Source organism: Hyaena hyaena, unplaced genomic scaffold (genome assembly GCF_003009895.1).
Source record: "Hyaena hyaena isolate Hyena2069 unplaced genomic scaffold, ASM300989v1 scaffold_12, whole genome shotgun sequence".
In the NCBI taxonomy this organism is placed as follows: Eukaryota; Metazoa; Chordata; class Mammalia; order Carnivora; family Hyaenidae; genus Hyaena; species Hyaena hyaena.
The window spans coordinates 8,008,109-8,033,749 of NW_024080644.1; the positions used below are offsets into that span (position 1 = coordinate 8,008,109).

The 25,641-nt window shown below is 36.6% G+C and overlaps 1 protein-coding gene and 1 long non-coding RNA gene across 2 annotated transcripts; one reads left to right on the forward strand and one right to left on the reverse strand.

Moving 5' to 3' along the window:
* Positions 1–977: 977 nt before the first annotated feature.
* Positions 978–1,809, reverse strand: LOC120247874 (RNA-binding motif protein, X-linked-like-3). Its single transcript, XM_039255950.1, has 2 exons — positions 1,586–1,809; positions 978–1,257 (listed from the first exon to the last, which is right to left on the reverse strand). Exons 1-2 carry the CDS (start codon positions 1,807–1,809, stop codon positions 978–980), a joined length of 504 nt encoding a protein of 167 aa, XP_039111881.1.
* Positions 1,810–3,270: 1,461 nt separating this feature from the next.
* Positions 3,271–7,926, forward strand: LOC120247795. Its single transcript, XR_005532415.1, has 2 exons — positions 3,271–3,541; positions 7,607–7,926. It is a non-coding gene; the product is annotated as an uncharacterized LOC120247795 (long non-coding RNA).
* Positions 7,927–25,641: the final 17,715 nt, after the last annotated feature.

Genomic DNA, 25,641 nt, shown 5'->3' on the forward strand with positions numbered 1-25,641 from the left:
CACAGTTAAATGGTCTGTTTGGGGGATGGGAAAGGGGAGGTTCTTGTAGATTCCAAGGAAATACAAGAAAGGCAAAATATGGCCAGCATTATCTATTTGCTTTTTTGGACAAGTACCACTTCCCTTACATAAGTATCTGATTTTGAATTTTTCATACTGAAAACACTGATATTTTAGTTAAAAACACCCTGAAATCCTAAGAGTAGCATACCCCATCACCCTTTAATAGCTAGCTTATTTATATAGGCAGAAGGATTCACCTTTACATTTTAGATGGTTAGATATTTATGGAAGGTCTTAGAATTGCTTGCCTCATTTACTGGGAAAAAAATAGAAATAGCATGTGGTCTTTTGGGACACTTTTACTTGGAAAATTACAACACTAGTACACAGGTCTAGTCTTAACACATTTAATATTTGCTTGTTGAAAGTAATGCCATAAAATCAAGTAGGATTAAATAGGTTTTGCTTTTTTTCCTCTCACAAGAACATAAAAATTATGGTAGGGGAACTTAAAAGGAAATTTTAAAAAGGTAACATAATATTTAGTTTTAGTAGTCCTTGGGTGGTTACGGCAGAAAAGGTTCCACTTTTTTGTTTTGTTGAATGGGGTTTTGGTCCAAAGTTTTGTTTCTTTTTACTATCTGCTCATTCTTCCCCCTCTATCATACTGGTTTCCTCCATAGTCACCACCACTAGGTGCTCTGCAGCTCAAAGTGCTATAGGAATCACGTGGAATGGGGTACCCCCTTTCCATAGAAGGGGAAAGCTCTCTTTCTTGTCTGCCAAGTGGATCACAGCCATTTGACTAGAGATCACTTCAGCTGCCTAACTGTCTTGACTTCTATCATATCCATTATGTGAGCTGCTGTAATCATAGCGACTGCTTCTACCATAAGATGGCAAGGGCCCTCATCTAGGTGGAGCATTATGTGAGTTACCATAACTCTCATATGAATCTCTGTAAGAAGCTCCACTTAGGTGATCTGAATAGTTAGGATCAGGACCATAGTTATCTCTATCACTATAGTCTGTTGATGGGTAGTCATCATATGAACTGGAATGACCATAATCACAGTAGGTAAAATCTCTTGGTGGTGATGCATAATCTCTTGTATCAAAAGAGTTTCAGTAATCTCTGGTTGAATAGCTGCCTTTCGTAGAATATCCATCATCCTTTGGGGACAAATAAACACCTCTACAAAAGGCCAGGGGTTTACTTCAAGGTAGGCCTCCATAACTGTCTCTTCCACATTGCACAGGAACTCTTTCTTCCCTCTACTGCACTGCTGCTGTGAATTGGTCTGAAAGAGGAGTATCTTTAGGAGTAGAACAGTGACTTTGTGGTGGTGGTGCTCTTTTCATTGGAAGTGATCTTCTTGAAGAAATTAGGTTAAAATTCATGGAATAGCCACCATTGTCCATGTGCCTACCATGTGAGGGAGGTCCCCTGGTTCCTCCACTTCCTACTCTTCTACCTCTAAAACCTCCTGGAGGGCCTCTGCTTCTTGGAAGTGGAGGTGGTCCCTATCTACCACTTTCAAATGACGGTTTAGTTGCTTCTTCTGCCTTGATGGCTTTTCCATATAAAGACTTTCCATTCATGTCTCTGGCTGTATCCTTAACATCTGCTGTGCTTTCAAACATGACAAAAGCAAATCCTCTTGATTTGTTGGTTTTATCATCTTTCATCACTAGAGCTTCCACTATCTGTCCATATTTGTCAAACAATGATTCAAGGGATTTCTCATTTGTTTCTGTATTAAGGTCACCAGTGAGAAGTTTTCCTGGGCAATCTGATTCAACCATCCCCCACCCCCCGCCCGCCTCCTGGTGAGAGTTGGAAGGATGATGATGGTTTCAGGCTCTTACAAGCTCTCAGGCAGGGACTTCGCAGCAGCTTAGCACTAGGTAGGGCTGCTGGGCTGCTGGTTCCAAGAACATTAGAGGGAAGCTGCTAGCACTACTACATAACAAGGGCGAACCTCATATCAAATTTTATTTCAATAAATTATTTGGTTACCTATTTGATTTTATGACATTGCTATCAATAAGCAAATGTTAAATGTGTTAAGACTTGGCTTGTGTACTAGTGCTGTAATTTTCCAAATAAAAGATGAAAATTTTCCTATAACAGCATAGAAAAGTTCTGTTATAAGACAGGAGAAAACAACATGTAGGCTCTAAGTGCAATACTGAACTTCATAGTTTCAGTATAGCTTATCTGATCAACAGGATATATATGGATATGCAAAATTCCATTAACTTTGCTAACTCTTAATATTTGTATCAATATTTTAAAGGAGAAATAATATTAATTTTACTGTTTTTGAAATAAATATGGAAAGAAGTTAAACATGTACTCTTGACATACAATTAAGCATATTTTAATGACAATATTCCCTTAGAAAGTTAAATTTATTAGTCTACATATAAAGATAATTTGTTTAATGTAATACTATCATTTTTTCATATGTACTGTAAAATACAGATGTAGATTATAGATGGAATGGCCAATATACTCCTCAAAAATTATTTATTTTTGTGCAGAAAAAAATTTGTTCAAACTTTAAATATAATACTGGAAATTAAAATGGTCTGTCATGTTATGCCAACATATGGCCATGTAAAGCTACCAGGCTTCTCCTATTTTATCAAGGTACCCAACAATTCTAGGTAACTATTTTATGAAAGTCAGTGAATAAATATTGTATATAAGTTCGGTGGCATTTTTCTTATGGGTGAGGTTATGGTTTTATAAATAATCATATAAGTTACATTCTTTTAGGGTATTCAGAGCATAGTTAGGGAGATTAATTGGTCTTCCATATGTTGTTCTGGAAGATATTTTTCTTTATTTATTTTTAAAATGTAATATATGGGGGCACCTGGTGGCTCAATCTGGTAAGTGTCTGACTTGGTCTCAAGTCATGATCTCATGGTTCATTAGTTCAAGCCTTACATCAGGCTCTGTGCTGACAGCTTGGAGCCTGGAGGCTGCTTCAGATTCTGTATCTCCCTCTCTCTCTGCCCCTCTTCCACTCACATTCTGTCTCTCTCTCTCACTCAAAAATGAATAAACATTTAAAAATAAATAAAATTTAATATGTAACACATACGATAATAACCATCCTCCAAGATGGCCCCCAGCACTTCGCAATTTGGATAGGTATGTCCCTTTATAGTTTCCTCCCATATTGAATAGGTGTCTGATGATGTGTGACTTCCAAAGTGAGGTCATAAAAGGCAGTGCAGTTTCCACCTTGCTTTCTCTTGGATCACTTCTTCTGTGAGAAGCAATTTGACAGACGGTAAAAATAACTAAAGCAGCCCATGGATAGGCAAAGTAGGGAAGAGCTGAGTCCTTCCAAAAGCCAGCACTAGACATATGAGTGAGGTACCATAGAAACAGATTCTCTAGCTCCAGAATTCTTAAGATGTTGGCAGCCCTGGCTGACATGTGCCTGAACATCATGAGAGAACCTAAGCCAGATCCACCCTGCTAAGCTGTTCTTGAATTTCTGCCCAGCTAAGGTTTGAGGTAATGTGCACCATAGATAAATAGTACACCACAGAAAAGAATATATGTAACATATACGTTATTATAAAACATAATAATAAACACCTGTAACACTTCCCCCTCCCAAATTTGTAAAATAGGACATTATTAATGTTACGTCCATCTCCACTTTTTAACCTTTAGGTTAGTATAGCACTTTTATTTATTTTTATTTTTTTAAAAGTTTTTAAATGTTTTATTTATTTCAGAGAGAGTGAGCAAGAGAGAGAGCGAGCGAGCATGAGCAGGGGAGGGTCAGAGAGAGAGGGAGACAAAGAATCTGAAACAGGCTCCAGGTTCTGAGCTAGTTGTCAGCACAGAGCCCAATGTGGGTCTCGAACCCACGAACCATGAGATCATGACCTGAGCCAAAGTTGGACACTTAACCAACTGAGCCACCCAGGTGCCCCAATATAGCATTTTAAAAATATTTAAATTAGATGCAGATGAGATTTAAGATGGGGGCTTGCTGGGGCGCCTGGGTGGCTCAGTCAGTTAAATATTCGACTCTTGGTTTTGGCTAAGGTCATGATCTCACAATTCATGTCTGTGCTAATGACTCAGCCTGGAGCCTACTTGGATTCTCTCTCTCTCTCTCTCCACCTCTGTCTCTCTCAAAAATAAACATTTAAAAATTTTTTTAAAATAAATAGCTTAAAATAACCAATATGGCAAAGAGGCATATTTGGGGGTGATATATTTTGCTCTTCCTTAGTCCAATGTAAGGGTGTTTCCCAAAGAATGCTATCTCTCATACTTCTTGGAATGCAGCCAGGGTTCTAGCTCCTCAGCCCCCAGCCTTGCAGGACCCAGTAGTGGGTACATCTTTACCATTTGCTTGTCCAGCTCCATGGAAGTTCTAATAGGTTTGACAATTCCTTTCTTAGTTTCACTATCACAAAAGTCACCCTTTTGCAACTTAGCATAGGACCAAAAATAGTCTTTTGATATCTGAGAAGTTATGTTTGTATGTTTATACATTTATTTTTGACTTATGGGTGAGGTTAAAAATGAAGCTGTAAGCTCTCTTACTGCTGTGGTGTCTAGTTGAGAAAAGCCTCTTGTAATCTGAACTGTTTTCCCATCTCCAGAGGGTATTAATGAATTACATTATACAGACTCCAAAATTAATGGAGCTTTATTTAAATGAGTTTTAGAAATTTATAAATGCTTCTCTATATCTAGCATTTCTAAAGGTACAGAGAAAATAAAGAAGGTGATGTTTACACTCATATGTGGATCAGGAGAAACTTAACAGAAGACCACTGAGGAGGGAAAGGGGAAAAATAGTTATGGAGAGGGAGGGAGGCAAACCATAAGAGACTCTTAAATACTGAGAACAAACTAAGGGTTGAGGGGGTTGGGGAAGAGGGGAAAATGGGTGATGGGCATGGAGGAGGGCACTTGTTGGGATGAGCACTGGATGTTATATGGAAACCAACTTGACAATAAACTACATTAAAAAAATAAATACATTAAAAAATAAAGAAGCTGAAACCTGAAATATGCTAGCCTTTTAAGAGACAAAATTTCATATAGAAACTGTGAGGATGTTTACGTAAGAAGCTAACCTCACATATTCAAAGCGAATCTTTGTACAAATTAGACTGGTTTCAGAACAGTTTTATGACTTCTCAGACTTTTATAAGTATTAAATAAAATACAATCAGCATATTTTATTTCTTAAATTATATTTAAGTCTGTTTTTCATGAAGAAACTAATAATTCTGAAATTCATAAACCTTTTACATTGGCTTATTGATCATACAGCAAATTCATTTATATACACTGATTAGGATTGTGAAAAATTTTAAACTACTATATGTTTGTAATTCTGACAAAGTTCTTATATTATGTACAAAGTAGTATGGACATCTGTACGTAATTTTCTAAGATCTTACATGGACTCATGAGTTTGTTCATCTGTTAAATGTTTTGTGTGAGATATATTTTCTTTGTGATAATAAAAGTTGGTTATAGAACATAGTTACTATGAGTAACTGAGACACTGTTAAATTAATAGCAAAAAACACAGTTGTGTATGCAAGGTAATGGGATGTGTTTTATAAAAAAAGAAGGAAAGAAAGAAAGAATGAAGTTTGTAAAATAAGGTGTCTGTGTCAAAATGCGAATGATGATAATAAAAGACAAAACCTGGATATATACTGAAAGTTGTGGAATTTTTACACTAAGGAAATTTAGTGTTGGCTTGTATATATACAAATAATGGACTGAAAAGAAGAGTTGAAATATATTATTAACATTTTGACAAATATTGCTTAATGCTGATGAGCTTATTCACAGGATAATTCATAAAGAAGTAGCTGTGAATGTTTTAGTTGGTTTTCTTTTTGTTAAAATGACAACTGATCTTAAAGCTTTAACAAGAAGGAGTAAAAAGCTTACTCTTTGTACAATCTGCTCAGAGAGCAGAAATTCAGTATCTCACTCAATTTTTAGTGCCTTGTGTTGACTTTATCGAGTTCTAGAACAGTAGTCAGTAATTTTTTTTTTTCTGTAAAGGACCATATGTTAAATATTTTAGGCTTTGAGGACTATAAGGACTCTAAGATCCATCACAACTACTCTGTCACTGTAGTGGAAAAACAGCCATAGACTATATGTAGAAGGGAGGAAAATTTGCCACTCCAAAAAGTGTCTCTCTGGCATGTGGATTATTTTAAGCTGATTATTTTTAAGAAACAGGAGACTCAAGAGGTTTTTCTTTTTTGTCTTTCCACTAACTGACAAAAAGAATTTATAGAGGACTTGCTCCAGGAGACAGCTATCACCATAGATAATGACCGTATAAATGAATTAGGTGTGGTAGATACGGAGAAACATAGCTCGCATGTTTGATAAAATTCTTTTCTGTGTCTCACTGTTTCCGTACTGTCCATCAATCATTTGTTCACCAAATATTTACTCTTTTTTATTTTCCTTTGAATTCTCTTCCTTCCCTTTGAATCCCAGGCACCTACTCCATTCTCCTTAGCTCCATATAGTGCATTAAGTCTCAATTGCCTGATCGCGCCTAAGCTTCATATTCTTCTAGAGCTATCATATGTACAGAATTAAATTAGATTTCCTTTTGCTAATCTCTCATATGTCAACTTAATTCTTACACCAGTCAAAAGAACCTTGAAAGATAAAGAAAAAATTTTCTTTGCCAATTGTGTAAATAATTAAGTGTGGGTGTGTTTAATATTTATGGGCACTGAATTTTCATACCTCACAAAATGTTATCCCTATTTTAAATGTTTTCAAACATTTGAAAATATAAGAACTATTCTTAGGTTATGAACTGTATCCATGAACTCATGATTAGGTTTATGGGCCATGGTTTGGCTAACCTCTGTTACAGATTATTAAAAACTAAAACAACAAAGGGTCCTCCTTTTTAAAGAGCTAAAATTCTCACAACCATTGTTACCTTTTTCTAGTTTATTTTAAAACATTAATTTAACACATGGATTATATAGATAAGCAAATACTGTTTCTCAGGTGCCTATCATTCTATCTTAATCAAGTACCTAAATCATCTTTGATAATTGTTTTGATTTTGTCTTCCCAAGGTCAGACCTTTAATTAAAAAAATTAATATATATTTACATCTGAAAGTATCTTTGAAACTTCCTAGCAGGCCCTAGAAAATCATAAAGATTTTTTCTTTCTCCTTATTAGCAACAAAATACTATAAAAATTTAGGTATATTTGGTCTCATCCAAATATACCCAAATATCAATACTATTTTAAGACATGAAAAAAAAAAAGAAAAATTAAAAAATACTCTCATCCTTACCTAACTTAATTTTGCACATAAAATGATTTTAATATAATATTTTAAGAGATTTTACACTTCTCAGCAAAGACCTGGGTATTTATCAATGCACTCATTTTTTATAATATTTAGGTATTATCTTGAAGCGACAATGGATTAGAATCTTATGAAATAGTATTGTACTGTACACCCTAATAGCTCACTTCCATTTTGATACTTTTGATTACTGTAGTAAATTAACAACAGCCATGTATTCTTATCTATAGGTGAACTTTGCTTTCTTCTGATTTTTACTTGAAGACTCAAAAGTTAGAACTCATGCATTCAACAAAGAAGGTCTCTGTGACTCAAGAAAAAGACTCTACCAAATATCTTAACTACTGATATATGAAAGAACAGACTTTTGACTAAAGATTGTCAAGCTTATATCACTCAGAAATCTTTCCAACTGTACTAGAGGGCTAAATTAGGCTTTCTAAGACTATTTCACAAGAAGATGACTTCATGAAATCATATTGCTGATCCAAGTTCCAGGAGAATAAGAATTAATTACAAAAGACTGAATAAACTGATCAGAAAATTTTAATAGTGGTTATTTATTTAAAATATTGTTGATGTTATTTTAATGCTCTATTTACTGATTAAAATACAAGGATCGCTTTTTCTTCCATCTAGATCATTTACCCTCAATTTAGAAGTCTTTTATCCTTTTATAAATAGAAATGAAACATTTTAAAATGGAATCTAATTCTCAATGAAGTCTCACAATTCAGAAATAAATATTTTCGGTTTTCTCTTATTTTTGTGACAGCAGTTATTTTCATTATTTCAATAAGAATCTGTCTCCATTTTACCTCAAATTGGAAAAGCTGATTGTGCAACCAAAGCCACACTGTGGTGTTCTGTGTGGGAATGAACCACTTTTAATCAGGTTCAGCAAGCTCACCATTAAAGAACAAAGGCACTTCTGTCTACAAAACCTTCAGAGGAAACTGGCCTGGTACCTGGCTTACAGGGCTTCAGCCTCACAAATGATAAAGTCACTTCTTGGCAGGCCAGGAAACCTAGCTTATTTGGGGGACATTGAGGAAAGACTAATTTACCAATTCTATGGATACAATAGCAAAATCTAGGGGAGAAATTTTCTTTTTTTAAAAGAAATTTTTAAAAAGTTTGTTTTTTTTAGAGAAAGAGACAGAGCAAGTTGCGGAAGGGCAGAGAGAGACGGAGAGAAACCCCAAGCAGGCTCCAATGCGTCAGCACAGAGCTGATGCGGGGTTTGAACTCATGAACTGTGAGATCATGACCTGAGCTGAAACCAAGAGTCTGGAGGACGCTTAACCAACAGAACCCATGTTCCTCTAGGGGAGAGGTTTTCTTGGTCTTGACTTCCTAGTCCAGACTTTACAGAGTCCTTTAAGTGGTTCAATCCTAGATTCTTTAATAAGATTTACAAACAAAGGTAATAGTTTTGCTTCAGAATCTGTTAAATATTACATGATCAAGGAAGCTTAGGGGTTATTTAACACCTCTTATTGCATCTGTAAAAATAAACAGCCTAAACTATAAGCAGACCAACCTTTATTCCCCCTAATCAATATTTGGGGATTATTTATGGACAAAACAGGGAATGCTATGGACTGAATGTTTGTTCCTCCTAAAATTACTATGCTGAAACCGTAATACCTAATGTGATAGTATTTGGAGATGAGACCTTCGGAAGGCAATTAGGTAATGGAAGTGGAGAATTCATGAATGGAATTAGTGCCTTTAAAAGAAGAAACATGAGAGAGATAATCTCTCTTTCTGCCACATGAAGACACAGCAAGAAGATGGCCATCTTCAAACTAGGAAAGGGTCCTGATGAGAACCCAATCATACTGACACCATGCTATAGGTCTTCCTGTCAGAACTGTGAGAAATAAATGTTTAAGCTGTTCAGCCGTTTATTTGTTATACTGTCCTGAACTAAGACAGGGAGATTGTTAAATTATTAAAACTGGAAAAGGGCAGAAAAGGTGGGTAGCATGTCTTTTCAACGTTATTCTGACAGTATTTAATAAACTCACCCTAGTGAGTTATCAGAAAGTTATATAATTTTCTAGGGAAATGTACCTGCGTTTGCATTTGCTATTTACTATTTGATCAGAACCCAGACACTATGAAGTTACTTGCAAACACGTAAGTTTCTCCCTGATAAAAAAGATAATTGTGATGGTTATGGTTTGATTGCCCCATAGAACAATAATGAGTTTTGTATTTAACTTAGCAGCCCTACTGTAAAATATTTTAGATGTTTTTCTTATTAGACTATCTAAACCCCTTTTCATGAAATGCTCTTAGAGACAGTTTTAACCATGTTAGTGGTTTTCCTCATTAATCAATGAGTTGAATAAAATGTTTATTTTAGGGGTGCCCAGTTGGCTCAGTCAGTTAAGTGTCCAACTTCAGATCAGGTCATGATCTCAAGGTCTGTAGGTTCAAGCCCCATGTTGGGCTCTGTGCTGACAGCTCAGAGCCTCGAGCCTGCTTTGGATTCTGTGACTCCCTCTCTCTCTCTGCCCCTCCTCTGCTCATGCTCCGTCCCTCTCAAAAAAAGGAATTTTTCCCCAAAAAATTTTTAATAAAAATGTTTATTTTATATTTGTATAACTCATCTTTAACTTTTTAAAAGTAATATTTTGACCCATATAACTTAATCATGTAAGCTTACATTTTGATAGAAATATAAGAATTCAAATGGGTATTCTCATAAGGATTCAATATCATACAGAATAAAATAAGGCCAAAATTTAGTCTCCTTTTACCTTGAGTTATATTTACATTTTCTGGTGCTTACTTTAGATTAATTAGATGTTTATCCTGTAATAGCAAAGAGGATGACAGGTGTTCTGAACATAGATTAAATGGTCTTACTGCTATGTACCAGGAATTGTCTCTAGAAATAACCGATCCTATTTTCCAATTACTTTCAGAAATGACAGAATAATAGTAAATCTGCCAAAACTAAAATTGTTTTTGGTAGATATTTTCCAAAGGTCATATCATGAATACTAATGAAGCTAATGAAGCAATTTGTTTAGTTATTTCAATGTATCTTTAGTAGGTGACTCAAATGCCACAGACCACCGTATGATGGTGTTGCACAATATCTGAATTTTCCCTCCATAGGAGCAATACCGAACTTTTCCTCTGGCCGAGGTGGAACACTAAATACACTTGTACTTATAAATTTCCTGTGTAAAGCATGTATACCATATTCTGGGGTCTTCATCAACCATTAGCTAAGGCATGTGAATTAATGCAAAGCTGTTTGTAAAAAAAAAAAAACTGACTTTGTCTGCAGGCAAAATTATTTAGAGGTGAGAAAGTGTTTTGTCATTTCATGTGGGTGAGAATAAGGTCCTCTGCTATCTTGACTTGAACACTCACACCTCCCCTACCCCAGCCTGTTGTCTGTAAACTACTCAACAATTATTAACATATAACATATATATAACATATATATTTTTTGATTTGTTAATGCTCTGGTTTCCTTAATAAAGTATAAGCTTCATAAGATCAGAGATTTTTGCCTGTACTTTGCTCTCCTGCTGTAACCTATCAGTTAATAAATGTGCCTGGTACACAGCAACTGCTCAACACATACATGTTAAATAAACTGAACGAAGTAGATGAATTAGTGAATGGGTGGGACTTATTTAAGTCCATTTAACATTATGATAATATAATTTTTTAAATAGTTTATTGTCAAGTTGGTTTCCATATAACACCCAGTGCTCATCCCCACACGTGCCCTCCTCCATGCCCATCAACCCCATTCCCATCCACCTCCCCCCACCCCATCAGCCCTCAGTTTGTTCTCGGCGTTCAAGAGTCTCTCATGGTTTGCCTCCCTCCCTCTTCCCCACTATTTTTCCCCTTCTTCTCCCTCATGGTCCTCAGTTAAGTTCCTCCTAATCCTCCTATATGTGCAAACATATGGTATCTGTCCTTCTCTGACTGACTTATTTCTCTCACCACAACACCCTCAAGTTCCATCCATGTTGCTCCACATGGCCATGTAGTCTTCCATTGTATAGATAAACCACATCTTCTTGATCCAGTCATCCGTTAATGGACACTTAGGCTCTTTCCATGTTTTGGCTATTGTTGAGAGTGCTGCTATGAACATTGGGGCACATGTGCCCCTATGCATCAGCACTCCTGTATCCCTTGGGTAAATTCCTAGCAGTGCTATTGCTGGGCCATAGGGGAGTTGTATTGTGAAGTTTTTGAGGAACCTCCACACTGTTTTCCAGAGGGGCTGCACCAGTTTACATTCCCATCAACAGTGTAGGAGGGTGCCCATTTCTCCACGTCCTCACCAGCATCTAGGGTCCTCTAATTTGCTCATGTTAGTCACTCTGACCAGCGTGAGGTGGTATCTCAGTGTGGTTTTGATTTGGATTTCCCTGATGAGAAGGAATGCTGAGCATCGTTTCATGTGTCTGTTGGCCATCTGGATGTCCTCTTTGGAGAAGTGTCTGTTCATATCGTCTGCTCATTTCTTCACTGGATTGTTTATTTTTCGGGTGTGGAGTTTGGTGAGTTCTTTATAGATTTTGGATACTAGCCCTTTATCTGATATGTCATTTGCAACTCTCTTTTCTCATTCCGTCGGTTGCCTATTAGTTTTATGGATTGTTTCCTTTGCCATGCAGAAGCTTTTACTCTTGATGAGGTCCCAATAGTTCATTTTTGCTCTTGATTCCCTAGCCTTTGGGGATGTGTCAAGTAAGAAATTGCTGTGGATGAGGTCAAGGAGGTGGTTTCCAGCTTTCTCCTCTAGAGTTTGATGGATTCCTGTCTCACGTTCATGTCCTTTATCCATTTTGAGTTTATTTTTGTGTATGGTGTGAGAAAATGATTTAGTTTCCTTCTTCTGCATGTTGCTGTCCAGTTCTCCCAGCACCATCTGTTAAAGAGGCTGTCTTTTTTCTATTGGATACTCTGTCCTGCTTTGTCAAAGATTAGTTGACTGTATACTTTTGGGTCCAAATCTGAGTTCTCTATTCTATTCCATTGGTCTATGTGTCTGTTTTTGTGCCAATACCATCCTGTCTTGATGATGACAGCTTTGTAGTAGAGGCTAAAGTCTGGGATGGTGATACCTCCCGTTTTGGTTTTCTTCTTCAATATTGCTTTGGCTATTTGGGGTCTTTTGTGGTTCCATACAAATTTTAGGACAGTTTGTTCTAGCTTTGAGAAGAATGCTGGTGCAATTTTGATTGGGATTGCATTGAATGTGTAGATTCTTTGGGTAGTAATGACATTTTAACACTATTTATTCTTCCGACCCATGAGCATGGGATGTTTTTCCATTTCTTCGTATCTTCTTCAATTTCCTTCATGAGTTTTCTATAGTTTTTATCATACAGATCTTATATCTTTGGTTAGGTTTATTCCTAGGTATTTTATGGTTTTTAGTGTAATTGTGTATGGGATCCGTTTCTCAATTTCTTGTTCTGTTGCTTCATTGTTGGTGTATAAAAATGCAACCAATTTCTGTACGTTGATTTTGTATCCTGAAACTTTGCTGAATTCATGGATCAGCTCTAGTAGGCTTCTGGTGGAGTCTGTTGGGTTTTCTATGTAGAGTATTCTGTCGTCTGCGAAAAGTGAAAGTTTGACTTCTTCTTTACCCATTCTGATGCCTTTGATTTCCTTTTGTTGTCTGATGGCTGATGCTAGGACTTCCAGCACTATGTGAAACAACAGTGGTGAGAGTGGACATCCCTATCGTGTTCCTGATCTCAGGGAGGAAGCTCTCAGCTTTTCCCCATTGAGGATGATGTTAGCTGAGGGATTCTCATAGATGGCTTTTATGATGTTTAAGTAAGTTCCTTCTATCCTGACTTTCTCGAGGGTCTTTATTAAGAAGAGATGCTGTATGTTGTCAAATGCTTTTTCTGCATCTATCGACAGGATCATATGGTTTTTATCTTTTCTTTTGTTGACGTGATGTATCACATTGATGGATTTGCGAATATTGAACCATCCCTGTAACCCAGGAATGAATCCCACTTGATCTTGCTGGATCATTCTTTTTATGTGCTGTTGGATTCAATGTACAAGTATCTTGTTGAGGATTTTTGCATCTGTATTCATCAAGGATATTGGCATGTAGTTCTCTTTTATTGCTAGGTCTGTCTGGTTTGGGAATCCAAGTGATGCTGGCTTTGTAGAATGAGCCTGGAAGTTTTCCTTCAATTTCTATTTTTTGGAATAGTTTGAGAAGAATGGGTATTAACTCTGTTTTAAATGTCTGGTAGAATTCCGCAGGGCAGCCATCTGGCCCAGGGTCTTACTTGTTGGGAGATTTTTGATAACTTATTTGATTTCGTCACTAGTTATGGGTCTGTTCAGATTTTCTGTCTCTTCCCATGTGAATTTTGGTAGTGAGTGTGTGTTTAGGAATTTGTCCATTTCTTCTAAGTTGTCCAATTTGTTGGCATATAATGTGTCATAGTATTCCCTGATAATTGTTTGTATTTCTGCGGGGTGGTTTTAACAAGTCCATTTTCATTCATGATTTTGTCTATTTGAGTGCTTCCTCTTTTCTTTTTGAGAAGCCTGGCTAGAGGTTTGTCAATTTTGTTTATTTTTTTTAAAGAACCAACTCTTGGTTTCGTTGATCCGGTCAACTGTTTTTTTTTTTTCTATACTGTTTATTTCTGCCCTGATTTTTATTATTTCTCTTCTCCTATTGGGAGAAGTATAACTACTCCCGCTTTCTTTTCACTTCCAGTAGCATGATATATATTTCTCCATCTGCTTACTTTTAATCTGAAGGTGTTATCCAGTCTAAAATGTGTTTCTTGTAGAGAGCAAATAGATGGATTTTGTTTTTTTATCCATTCTGCTACCCTATGTCTTTTGATTGGAGCATTCAGCCCATTTACATTCAGTGTTATTATTGAAATATATGGGTTTAGAGTCATTGTTTCTTTTGTGGGATTCATGCTTGTGGTGGTGTCTCTGGCATCTTGCGTTCCTTGCAACATTTTCCTCAGAGAGTCCCCCTCAGGATTTCTTGTAGGGCTGGTTTAGTGGTGACACATTCTTTCAATTTTTGTTTATTTGGAAAGACTTTTATCTCTCCTTCTATTCTGAATGACAGGCTCGCTGGATAGAGGATTCTTGGCTGCCTATTTTTTCCGTTCATCGCACTGAAGATCTCCTGCCATTCCTTTCTGGCCTGCCAAGTTTCAGTAGATAGGTCTGTCACCACTCTGATAGGTTTCCCTTTGTATGTGAGGGCCCTTTTCTCCCTAGCTGCTTTCAAAATTCTCTCTTTGTCCTTATATTTTGCCAGTTTCACTATGATATGTCATGCAGAGGATTGATTCAAGTTACGTCTGAGGGGAGTTCTCTGTGCCTCTTGAATTTCAATGTCTACTTCCCTCCCCAGGTTGGGGAAGTGCTCTGCTATAATTTGTTCCAGGATTCCTTCAGCACCTTTCCCTCTCTCTTCCTCTTCTGGAATTCCTATGATATGGATATTGTTCCATCTGATTGTATTGCTGAGCTCTCAAACTCTCCTTTCGTGTTCCTGGATCAGTTTTTCTCTCTTTTTCTCAGTTTCCTCTTTTTCTATAATGGTGTCTTCTAAATCATTTATTCTCTTTTCTGCCTCTTCAATCCATGCATTGGACATCACCATTATATTATGTATCTCATTTATAGCATTTTTTAAAGTCATCATAACTATTTTTGAACTCCATAGTGTTTGTAGTAATAGTTTCTCTGATGTCTTCCATGCCTTTTCCAAGCCCAGTGATTAATTTTATGATTATTGTTCTAAAGTCTTGTTCAGTTATGTTGTTTATATCTGTTTTGAGCAGTTCTTTAGCTACCATTTCTTGCTGGAATTTTTTTGGAGGAGAGTTCTTCTGTTTCATCATTTTGGTTAACTTTCTATCTCTTGTTAATTTTAAAAGCTTGTTGTAGACTCTGTCCCTGCGAGTTCTGCTGTATTAAAGAGGGCTCTTTGACTGTTCAGGGCCTGTCCATTCAAGAAGTGTTCTTTGAATGGTGTCTCTTGGTTTCTCTTGTTGAGAGTTTGGTTATTTTGTTTCCCTACTCGTAGCGGTATTTGGGACTCTACACCATGTGTATTTTGGCTTGTTTCGTGAGGTAGCCCTGGAAAAAGAAAACAGACTACCACAGAGGGAACAAAGGTACACAAATGCACAGACACAACCAGTAAACACGCAAACCCAGGCTCAGGTAAAAACAGCAACAAAAACAACCACAACAACAAAACAGCTCTCTGGTGGGGATGGACGTGGTTTGGTGTAAACAGGTCTAGCCTCCACTGTGTCCTGCTGGACGCTCCCTGAGGCCCTACCTTGGTGGTTGTGGGGAGAAGAATGGCATCGCCCCATTCCCTTCTCAAGGAAACGTTGCAAATCACTCCTCTGGGTCTGATTTCCCTGTGCTGAGTATGTAGCCAAGGTGGGCTGAGTTCTATGCCCCACGCCCTGCCTTCTTTTCAGGTCCCAGTCCGCGGGCTTTGTTTATACTGCTGGAAACAGTCCCGTAGGTCACTGCTTCCCTGCTGCCAGGGGTTGAGTGGGGGGTTGGGGAAATGTCGCAGCCTCAGATTCGCTGGGGTCAAGCAGGGATACAACCTGGGATCTGAGGTTTCCGTGTGCCCTGTGTGCATGCGGGGAATGTAGCAGCTTCAGGTCCGCAGAGTCTGTGCCGCCCTTGCACCACCACCACCATGCCACCAGGCCACCAGCATAGGGGATGATGCCGGGAGCACTGCAGAGCAGTTTTTTCTGGTGCCTTCTGGGACCAGGGGCACCTAGTTCAAAGTCAGCTCCCCAGCCAGAACTAAAAAACATTCTCTTTCCAAGCCGAGGTTTTTCTCTCCTCCAGGGACAGTTCTATGAGCAATCTCAGCTTCTCTTTCCTTTCTTCTTGGCTTCCCGCAGCTCACCAGTGTTCTCTGTGGCTCATCACTCACCACAACTGGATGCAAGCCGGGTTGCCTCCCCTCCATCCTTATCTCTGGGTCCCGTCCCGCTTTTATCTTCCCCAGTTCGCACTCACGCACTTATGAGGTTTCCTTCCCAGTGTATTCTGTCTCTTTCTCTTCCCAAGCTTCTGTGGCTCAGTGTCCTCTGACTTCAGGCCTTCTCTGTTTGAGAGATAGGTGCAAGCGAAATGCACGGAGCTCCCTATTTCTCTGCCATCTTGCTGTTTGCCCCAATAATATAAAATATTTTTTTAAAACAGGTCCAAGAATCTCTTATTTGATGTTCCCTTTTATTATGTAATGAGATTCATATATTCTGAATTTATATTTTATGTTTGATTCATCTTAGATTTTATTTTTTTATTTTACTTTAGCAAAACTTAATGTTTAATAAATGACAGGAACTGTTACCCCCATCATTATTATACTACATTCTTACAAATTCAATAATTCATAGTTTTTTTCTTTCTATTTTGGTACTTTTCTTATGTGTTTTTATAGGTCCTCTCACATTCTGTTGTTAATCAGATAAAGTATAAATTAAAAAGTTATTATCATCTACATCTAACCCATGAAAAATCTATTTTTAAAAACTGAAATGATTGCCAAAATATTATTTATATACCTATTCTATCAAAACCCTTCAGAAAACGAAGTAAGTTTGAAAGAAATACTTTTTTCTACTTTTTATCAGTGAATAATTATGAATTTTGAATAATTAAGTAATTCCCACAAAACTTATACATACAGGGGCGCCTGGGTGGCTTAGTCGGTTAAGCGTCCGACTTTCGCTTAGGTCATGATCTCGCGGTTCGTGGGTTCGAGCCCCGCGTCGGGCTCTGTGCTGGCTGCCAGCTCAGAGCCTGGAGCCTGTTTAAGTCTGTGACTCCCTCTCTGTCTGACCCTCCCCTGCTCACGCTGTCTCTCTCTCTCTCTCTCCTAGAAATAAATAAAACATTAAAAAAAAACTTATACATACATTTAAGTTAATTATTATAGCAACAGTTTGGTTTTTGGATATGTACTATAAGAACATTGGTGATAGAAGTATAACATTTTCTCCTACTGAGAAAAATATAATCAAAGGCATTTAGTGTCGAAGAGTCATTAAATATATGTAAAAATCACATTCTAATTTCTAGGAGGCTTCGCCTTCTATGTAGTAAGTTCAAATAAAAAATTACCAGCACAAAAATGGGTTGTTATCATTTCACCATCAATACATGGTGATCAAACACACTCATTTTCCCACAAATGTTAACTTATCAGTGTACAGTTGATTACATGAAACAAAAGATCTGATACTGCTTATGAATATATATTTTGTCACCTATAGTACATGTTAACATTTGAATTGTTATTTTGAACTGTAAATATAATAAAATAATAAATAATAAAAATATTATTGGAGTTTAAGTTTTAGTTGAAAGTATACAAAAAGAAAAACATTAAAATATTAATAGGTGGTTTATACAAGACATTTATTTTTGTACCAAAAGAGTCTCTGTCAGTTAGTCTTTAGAATCTGTAATAATTTTCTCCTTTAGAACACTGCAGATACTAAAGAGGAATTTTCAAGTTATGATGGCAGGTAATGGCCACTAATTTGTTCTCCAACCACTGGAATAAACATTAAATCTTTTAAAAAGTGTCAAACTATTTTTAAGTTTATTTATTTGAGAGAGACAGAGAGAAAGAGAGAGCAAGCAGGGGAGGGGCAGAGAGAGAGAGAATGAGAGAGAGAATCCACAGCAGACCATGTGCTATCAGGGCAAAGCCCGATGTGGGGCTGGATCTCATTAATCAGGAGATCATGGAGAGACTCAGGAGATTAAAAGTGAGTCACCCAGGTGCCCCAAAAGTTTTAGACTTTTAACAGCATTGTAAACTAAGAATCTTTAATCTATAAGGCTTAGACATATTTTTATTTACTAAAGTATAAGTAAGCTCATGAAGCAGAATGTTGTATAAACAGCAGAGATATGGAGAGAAAAGGGAACCATAAAAATTTTCATTCATCTATCTGTTAAGTTGATTCACTTTCCCCCTCAAAAAGAGAGGACTGCATCATTGGTCCTCCCCAATCTACCCCATTTATGCCTCACATTCTACAATCAGTCCCATTTTTAGTTGAGAGAACTATTAGAATGGTGTTTGGAAAATGTAGTTATTTACCATCTCTGCTAATGAATGAAAAAAAGAATTTCTAAGAATATCAAGAAACAGATCTCTACCTCATGCGCATATAGCCAACCAGGCTGTGAAACCGATATCCTTCCTTAGACCAGAAAACTTTCACATTACAAACAGCATTACATTACAAAAAGAAAAGTTACAATTACAAGATAGCAACAATAAAAACTGTTGTGCACCAGCGGTTGGATGGGTTAATCAGTTATCTCTTAGTTTTGCAAATTAAGTAAATAATTCTAAAAGTAATCTCATGGTTATTATAAGAATGGATAATTCACTGATTTAGACCTAAAATCGACCTAAGAGCAGATGAAGTTTTATATCTTCTATTTCATGGATGTCACAAATCACAAAACAACAACAATCACAAAGCAAAACAAAAACCCAATCTTTGGGAAAAATCTGTATCACATCCACAGAAATTAGTTTCAAGAAACTGATAATGTGTTATGTTCTCAGTAAGAGTGTTGAAAGCTATGATGAAGACACAAGAAATCATGATCAAAATTGAGTTGATTTCAAAGTCAGGAAGAAAGGAATAGAGAGTAGAGTGAGATAAGGCAATGTTGCAAAGATTTAACACTGCAGATTGAAATTCAGTCTTGAAAACAATGAAGCATAGTGATTGTGTTACAGAAACTGAACTTATCCTGTGGAGGACAAACCTAGGACATTTTCCCTGAATACAGAATAACAAAAAAGAGGAAGACAATCACCAACTACAGTATAAGACATGGGGAAGAAAGAATGAGAACATTTATCTTCCCAAGGATTTCAAAACCAAAGGGTAATGAAAAAAAAATCAATATAAGATATAATTTAAGAAAACATTATACAACTGAAGAGAGGTTTGACTTATAAGACAAAGTGCTTACCAAGAAAAATACCTCATCTTATCCTAGTGAAATCGTAAAATATTTCAAGAAAAAATTGATAATTCTACACTCAAGGAAGCAGAAAATCAGTCGTACTTCCAGGAAGAAAAAAATGACCTTTGAAATATCTGCAATAAAAAATGCAGAAGAGAGTAAAATCCACAGTATTTGAAGAGAGAAAGTAAAAAATTTTTATATTCCAGGTGGTTTGTGTAGCGCAGAGAAAATGAACCATCCATGTTCTCTCATAGGAAACACATGAAGATAAGTTATAGCCAGCATAAATACAGATTATTTATTAATTTAGTCATCAAATATTTAATGATAGGTATGTGTAGTGCCATTATCACAGTAGACACTATGTTAGGCATTAAGGATAAAAATGTGGGCCAAATTTCACATAGTACTGGATAGAGGTGATACTTGTATTTATGCATTAGTAGAGAGATAGCCAGGGGATACGACCCAGAGAGGGAATAAAAAAGGGTCCCTGAGAAAGTTTTCATTGTGTTTAGAATTAAAGAATGAGTAGTAGTAATCGGAGACATTGGGATGAAGGGGAAGTATTTTCAAAGATCCTGGGAAGTGAGTAACCAGGATATGATGATGGAACTGGAAGAAGCCACATGTGGCTATAGAGGAGAAAAGAGGATCAAAGTAGTAGAGATTGGAACATGTACAGCCTTATTAGCCATATTAACATTTTTGGTCTTTATCTGAAAACAATGGGAAACCACTGACTTAAGGTGTGTGTGCGCGTTTGTGTATGATGTACATTTTCAAATTCACATTTTATTTTTTATTTTTATTATTTTTATTTTTAAAAGAAAATTTAATGTTTTATTTATTTCTGAGAGAGAGAGAGAGAGAAAGAGAGAGACAGCGCGATCAGGGGAGGGTCAGAGAGAGAGGGAGACACAGAATGTAAAACAGGCTCCAGGCTCTGAGCTAGCTGTCAGCACAGAGCCCAACGTGGAGCTCGAACCCACGAACTGTGAGATCATGACCTGAGCCGAAGTTGGATGCTTAACTGACTGAGCCACCCAGGAGCCCCAAATTCACATTTTTAAAAGTTCACACTGGTTGAAGTATTTAAGAATAGATTAAAAGGGGACAATTTGGATATAGGGAAACCATCTATGACAACATTTTATTTGTGCACTTCCAGAGATGATGAATTAACTCACCATGAGAAAGTACACATCTTAAAGATGTACCAGATTGAAAGACTAAGCTTTTGATGTGTGTGATTTATTGGACATAAATATCTTTTCACTAAGATAAAACATGTTAGAAGAGGTGGGTTCAGTGTTGGGAAGAAGGTTACATGTGTAGGGTGGGAAATTTTTTTAAAATTTCTTTAATGGTTTATTTATTTTTGTGAGAGAGAGACAGCATGAGTAGGAGAGAGACAGAAAGAGAGGGAGACACAGAATCCAAAGACAGGCTCCAGGCTCTGAGCTAGCTATCAGCACAGTGCCTGACGCGGGGCTCGAACCCACAAACCACGAGATCATGACCTGAGCCAAAGCCAGATGCTTAATGGACTGAGCCACCCAGGTGCCCCTAGGGTGGGGAATTTTTAAGTGTTAGAATCCTTTGAGACATTTAAATGAAAATCTCAGATTTCAAAAAAGCAGCTGGGTCTGGATTTCTTTCTTCTTCTTCTTCTTCTTTTTTTAATGTCGTTATTTTATTTTGAGAGACAGAGACAGAGAGGGAGCAGGATAGAGGCAGAGAGAGAGGGAGACAGAATCTGAAGCAGGCTCCAGGCTCTGAGCTGTCAGCAAGTGTCCGACGCAGGGCTCGAAGCCACGAACTGTGAGATCATGACCTGAGCTGACGTCGGACGCTTAACCGACTGGGTCACCCAGGTGTCCGTCTGAATTTCTGAGGAGAGTTTTCAGACAGAGATACATGTCTCTGTGTCATCACATGTAGGACTTATTAAAAACTTTGGAACTGGACAAGGCAGAGAGAAAAGCTTACAAACATATAAGCCAGGTGAAGATGATCTGGTTCTAAGCCCTGAAAGAAGTTAAAATTAAACTAAGAATAGTTTTGTTAACATAATTTTTAAAAAAGGATTCCTGAGAGAATATATACATATGATAAAGCTTTTCTTCCTTTCTTATATAAAATAAGTTACATGTGTATGCTATCTAGGGCTTGAATGGTAGTTCCAAGGTTATCATCATCCTTAGCAGGTGATTTTGATTCTCAGGTTCCCTCGGCTCCAAAATTCCTGATATATCCCTACTTCATGTCCTTATTCCAAGCAGAAGGAAGAAGAATGGAGAACATCCAGAAGACTTACCTGATTTATGCTTCAACTCATTGCTCACTCTTGGGTGCAGTATCACTGGGAAAAGCAGTTTTGGGTTGAACACATTGCCATCTGGGATGAAATGTGTTTTCTGTTAGTAAAGAAGAGAAAAGGCCCTGGGGAGGCCAGTGTGGGAAAATCACTCTTATACAGTAATGTTTATGGCGTATATTGTTACAGACTTTCTGAATCAAATTTTGGTGAACTTTGTCCAAATATTTAAATTTTTATACGATGGAGTGTTTTCACTGTTAGGAAGGTATTCTAATGAAACAGAGAATTTCTGTCTCACCAAGCAGACTTGGAAAGTTTACAGCTATGGTCATCCTTGTATTTTGGTTGGAAGCAATCCAAATGGCAAGGAGACCAGTCCAAGTTGGAGGTTCTGGATATCAAGTAATTAATTCTTGAGTGGGACATGGAATATAGCTGTGACCCCAAGATAATTCACATTGGCATTCCTGGTCCCATTGTTTTAATAATAGAGCTTCAGTAATTATATCAAACTTATGTCTTTCTGTTAAGTTTCTTTCTCTTCTGATATTTTATACCCTGGATAGCTTTCCCCAAATAATCTATTCTTTCACTTTCATTTGTCCAATGCTTTATAGTCTGGTGCCAATTAAACATTGTGTATTGATCTAGTCTGTTACCGTTATTATAAACAAGAAATCTTTATCATCATCTAATTATATTTATTTTGTCATTCAGAGATTTCATGTCCTAGTCGGTAAGAAATATGATAATTAGTAATTCTTCATCTTAGAAAAACCAGTTGAAATTTCTTTTTTCCTATCCATGGTGGGAGAACACCAGCTATAATCAATTTGGTTCTTTATGATCTTAATTTTCCTAAACAATTTGCCTTGCAATAGCAAATACTGAGAAAGGCACAAGGTTACTCTTCGTAAAAAGAGCATTACTTAACAGAAAAAAGAATATTATATACATTACACTCCTATATCATTAAAATTAACTACTAAATTAAATTAAAATTACTATATCACCTTTCATTTGTATTATAACTTTCTTGTTAAACTTCATATTAAATTTTCTTTTTATGATTATAACTAAAGAGTCATGCTTTTATTTACAGACTCAACTTGTTCGAAAATAATTATAGTATCATTTTCTGTGATGCACATATTGTTAAAACTTAGACAACGAGAATCCATTTTAATTGAGTTCATATGTGCCTGCACTATCTCATCTATCTTTGATATCTTCCTCATTTTTGAGCAGTCATAATATGTTCTAGGTCACAATATCAGCTATCATCTAGTTTGTTTTTACAAAGGAAGAGAAAGAAGTTGTAGAAAGTAAATTCTGGGCATTGGGGGCTGCATATCAAGTTTTTCCACATGAGTCTGGTAGATAGGTAAGATTAATAGTGGGTCAAATTCAAGCCAGAACTAGAAATGTCACTACTTTTAAAAAGGCCATAAGTTCACAATATTTCTTGTTTTGTGTGATGAAATCTTTTTTTTTCTATGTGAAGTTGAGTTTATCAGTAACATGCACACTCATATTATTAATCCTTCCCCAAAGTTTTAAATATGCCCCCGCCCCCACTTTTTATTCTTTTATAATTCTTAGGCCTCATCGACTTCCATTTTAGGGTCACTTCATTGTCTTTCACAATTGGTTACAGTAACAGAAAGAAATGTTCTCTAATGAGTTTACTCTTCTTAGTTATCTCACTGATAGGTAGTGACATAAAATATACAGAAATAAAAGTTCATTTTATATTCATATTGTAGAAATGAAGTAAGTTCTAGTTAATGAGAGATTGAAGTAATTATTCTTAAAGTAAAGCGTTAAAATGTACACTGTTAAAATTAGGTTTTGTGACATACATATAAATTTCTATTTGAAGTTAAAAAACTGATTCTATGTAGTTACTTTTAGTAAATAATTATTGGCATCTTTTCGTGTGCTGTTATGCAGCACAGCATGTGTTATTTTGTAGGTCTCAAAAATCCTTGTGCAAATATGAAATGCAAATACATAATTAGCAAATTTATTAATCATTCATTTAAATATTTATTATGTACTCTAAGCCAAATATTCTTCAAGGTCTAGGGTTACTATAGTAAACAAGATACTCACGTGTCTCTTCTCCTCTAAGTAATAAAAATAGTTGAGAAAACATCCACTTAAATACATGGTTATAACATGGCTTGATAAATGTTATGATAGGAGAAACTAGAATTTCATGGGAGCCTATTGGCAATGTTACAGATTTGTCTTAGTGATGGTCTTCCTAAGAATGCCACATTTAGGTTAAGAATTAGAGAATGAATAGGACTTAGCCAGACAGAGGGTGATGTGATGGCCTTGCAGAGCGAATGCCATCTATTTTTAGGAGTCAGAAATTATCGAAAGGGCAAAACTAAGTCATTGAAAGGACTTGGGTAGTGAATAATCAGATTTGCATATTTAGAAATATTAGACTGGAATTTGGAACTGTAAAGGGATTGGACAAGAGGAAACAGAGCAATTAGGAAGCGGTTTCAGAATTGCAGTTAGGGATGGCAATGGCCTAGAACCGAGTGGGGCAACTGATGAAAGACAGAAGGATAGAAAATAACCTATACCCAAACCATCGAAAAAGTCTGTTGAATTTAATATCAAAATGTTTCCAGAATCTGATCACTGCTCACCATCTGCCTAACCACCGTCCTGGTACAAGCCAACAACACATCTCATCTCAATTATTGCAATAGTCTCATAGAGTGGCCAGATTTTGCCAATAAAATTTTTATCTGGCAACCCAACTCCTAGCTTCTCTCCCACCTCTGCCTCTTACTCCAATGTTGGTCTCTCCTCAACATGGCAACCAGAGTACTGTTATGAAAACACAACTCAATCTTTTTTTAATGTTTATTTATTTTTGAGAGAGAGACAGAGCATGAGTGGGGGAGGACCAGAGAGAGAGGGAGATATGGAATCACAAACAGGGTCCAGGCTCTGAGCTGTCAGCACAGAACCTGACACGGGGCTCAAACTGAGAACTGCGAGATCATGACCTGAGCCAAAGTCGGCGCTCAAATGACTGGGCCACCCAGGCGCCCCAACACAACTCAGTCTTGAAAATCTCTAAAAAACCCAACTGGTCATGATGTACTGTATTATATTCTTTACAGTGCTAAGTTTAATTTGCTAACATTGTATCTAGGATTTTTGCATTTATATTAATAAGTGCTTTCGTCTCCAGTTTCTCTTTATCTTTCTCTGTCTGCCATGGTGAGGTTTTGCTATCTAGGTTATATTATCATCATTAAATGAATTGAGGAGTAATATATATATTTTTATGTGTGTGTGTTCTCTGAAAATGTGTTCATAAGATTAATCTTTTCTTTGCAATTTGATAGACTTTGGCTAAAAACCACTTAGGCCTTGTATTTGTTACTGTTTACATTTTAAAATACTGATTCAATTTATTTGTGGTAAGAATGTTTTGAGTCAACTTTTATAACATTATTTTTCAGGAAACTGACTATTTTGTTTACATTTTCAAGCTAATTGTCATACAATTCTTCATTGTTTTTTTCTTTTTCTTTTTTTTTTGAAAGTACAAGTAATTTTATTAGAAAATGAACAAAAGATAAGAACAGATAATTGCAATATACATATAGCAAATAATCGCATGGAAAAATGTTCAACACCATTAACCATTAGGGGAACAGTTATGTTTCAATACAACCTGAAGAGATTGGTTAAAAGAAACACAGTGACTAAATGCCACTAAACGCCCCCCAAATGCAGAGAAATTAGATCATTCATTTAATGCTGGTGGTAATGTAAAATGGTGCGGCCACTCTAGAAATAGTTTGCTGCTTTCTAAAAAAAATAAACAGGTATCTGTAAACTAGCAAC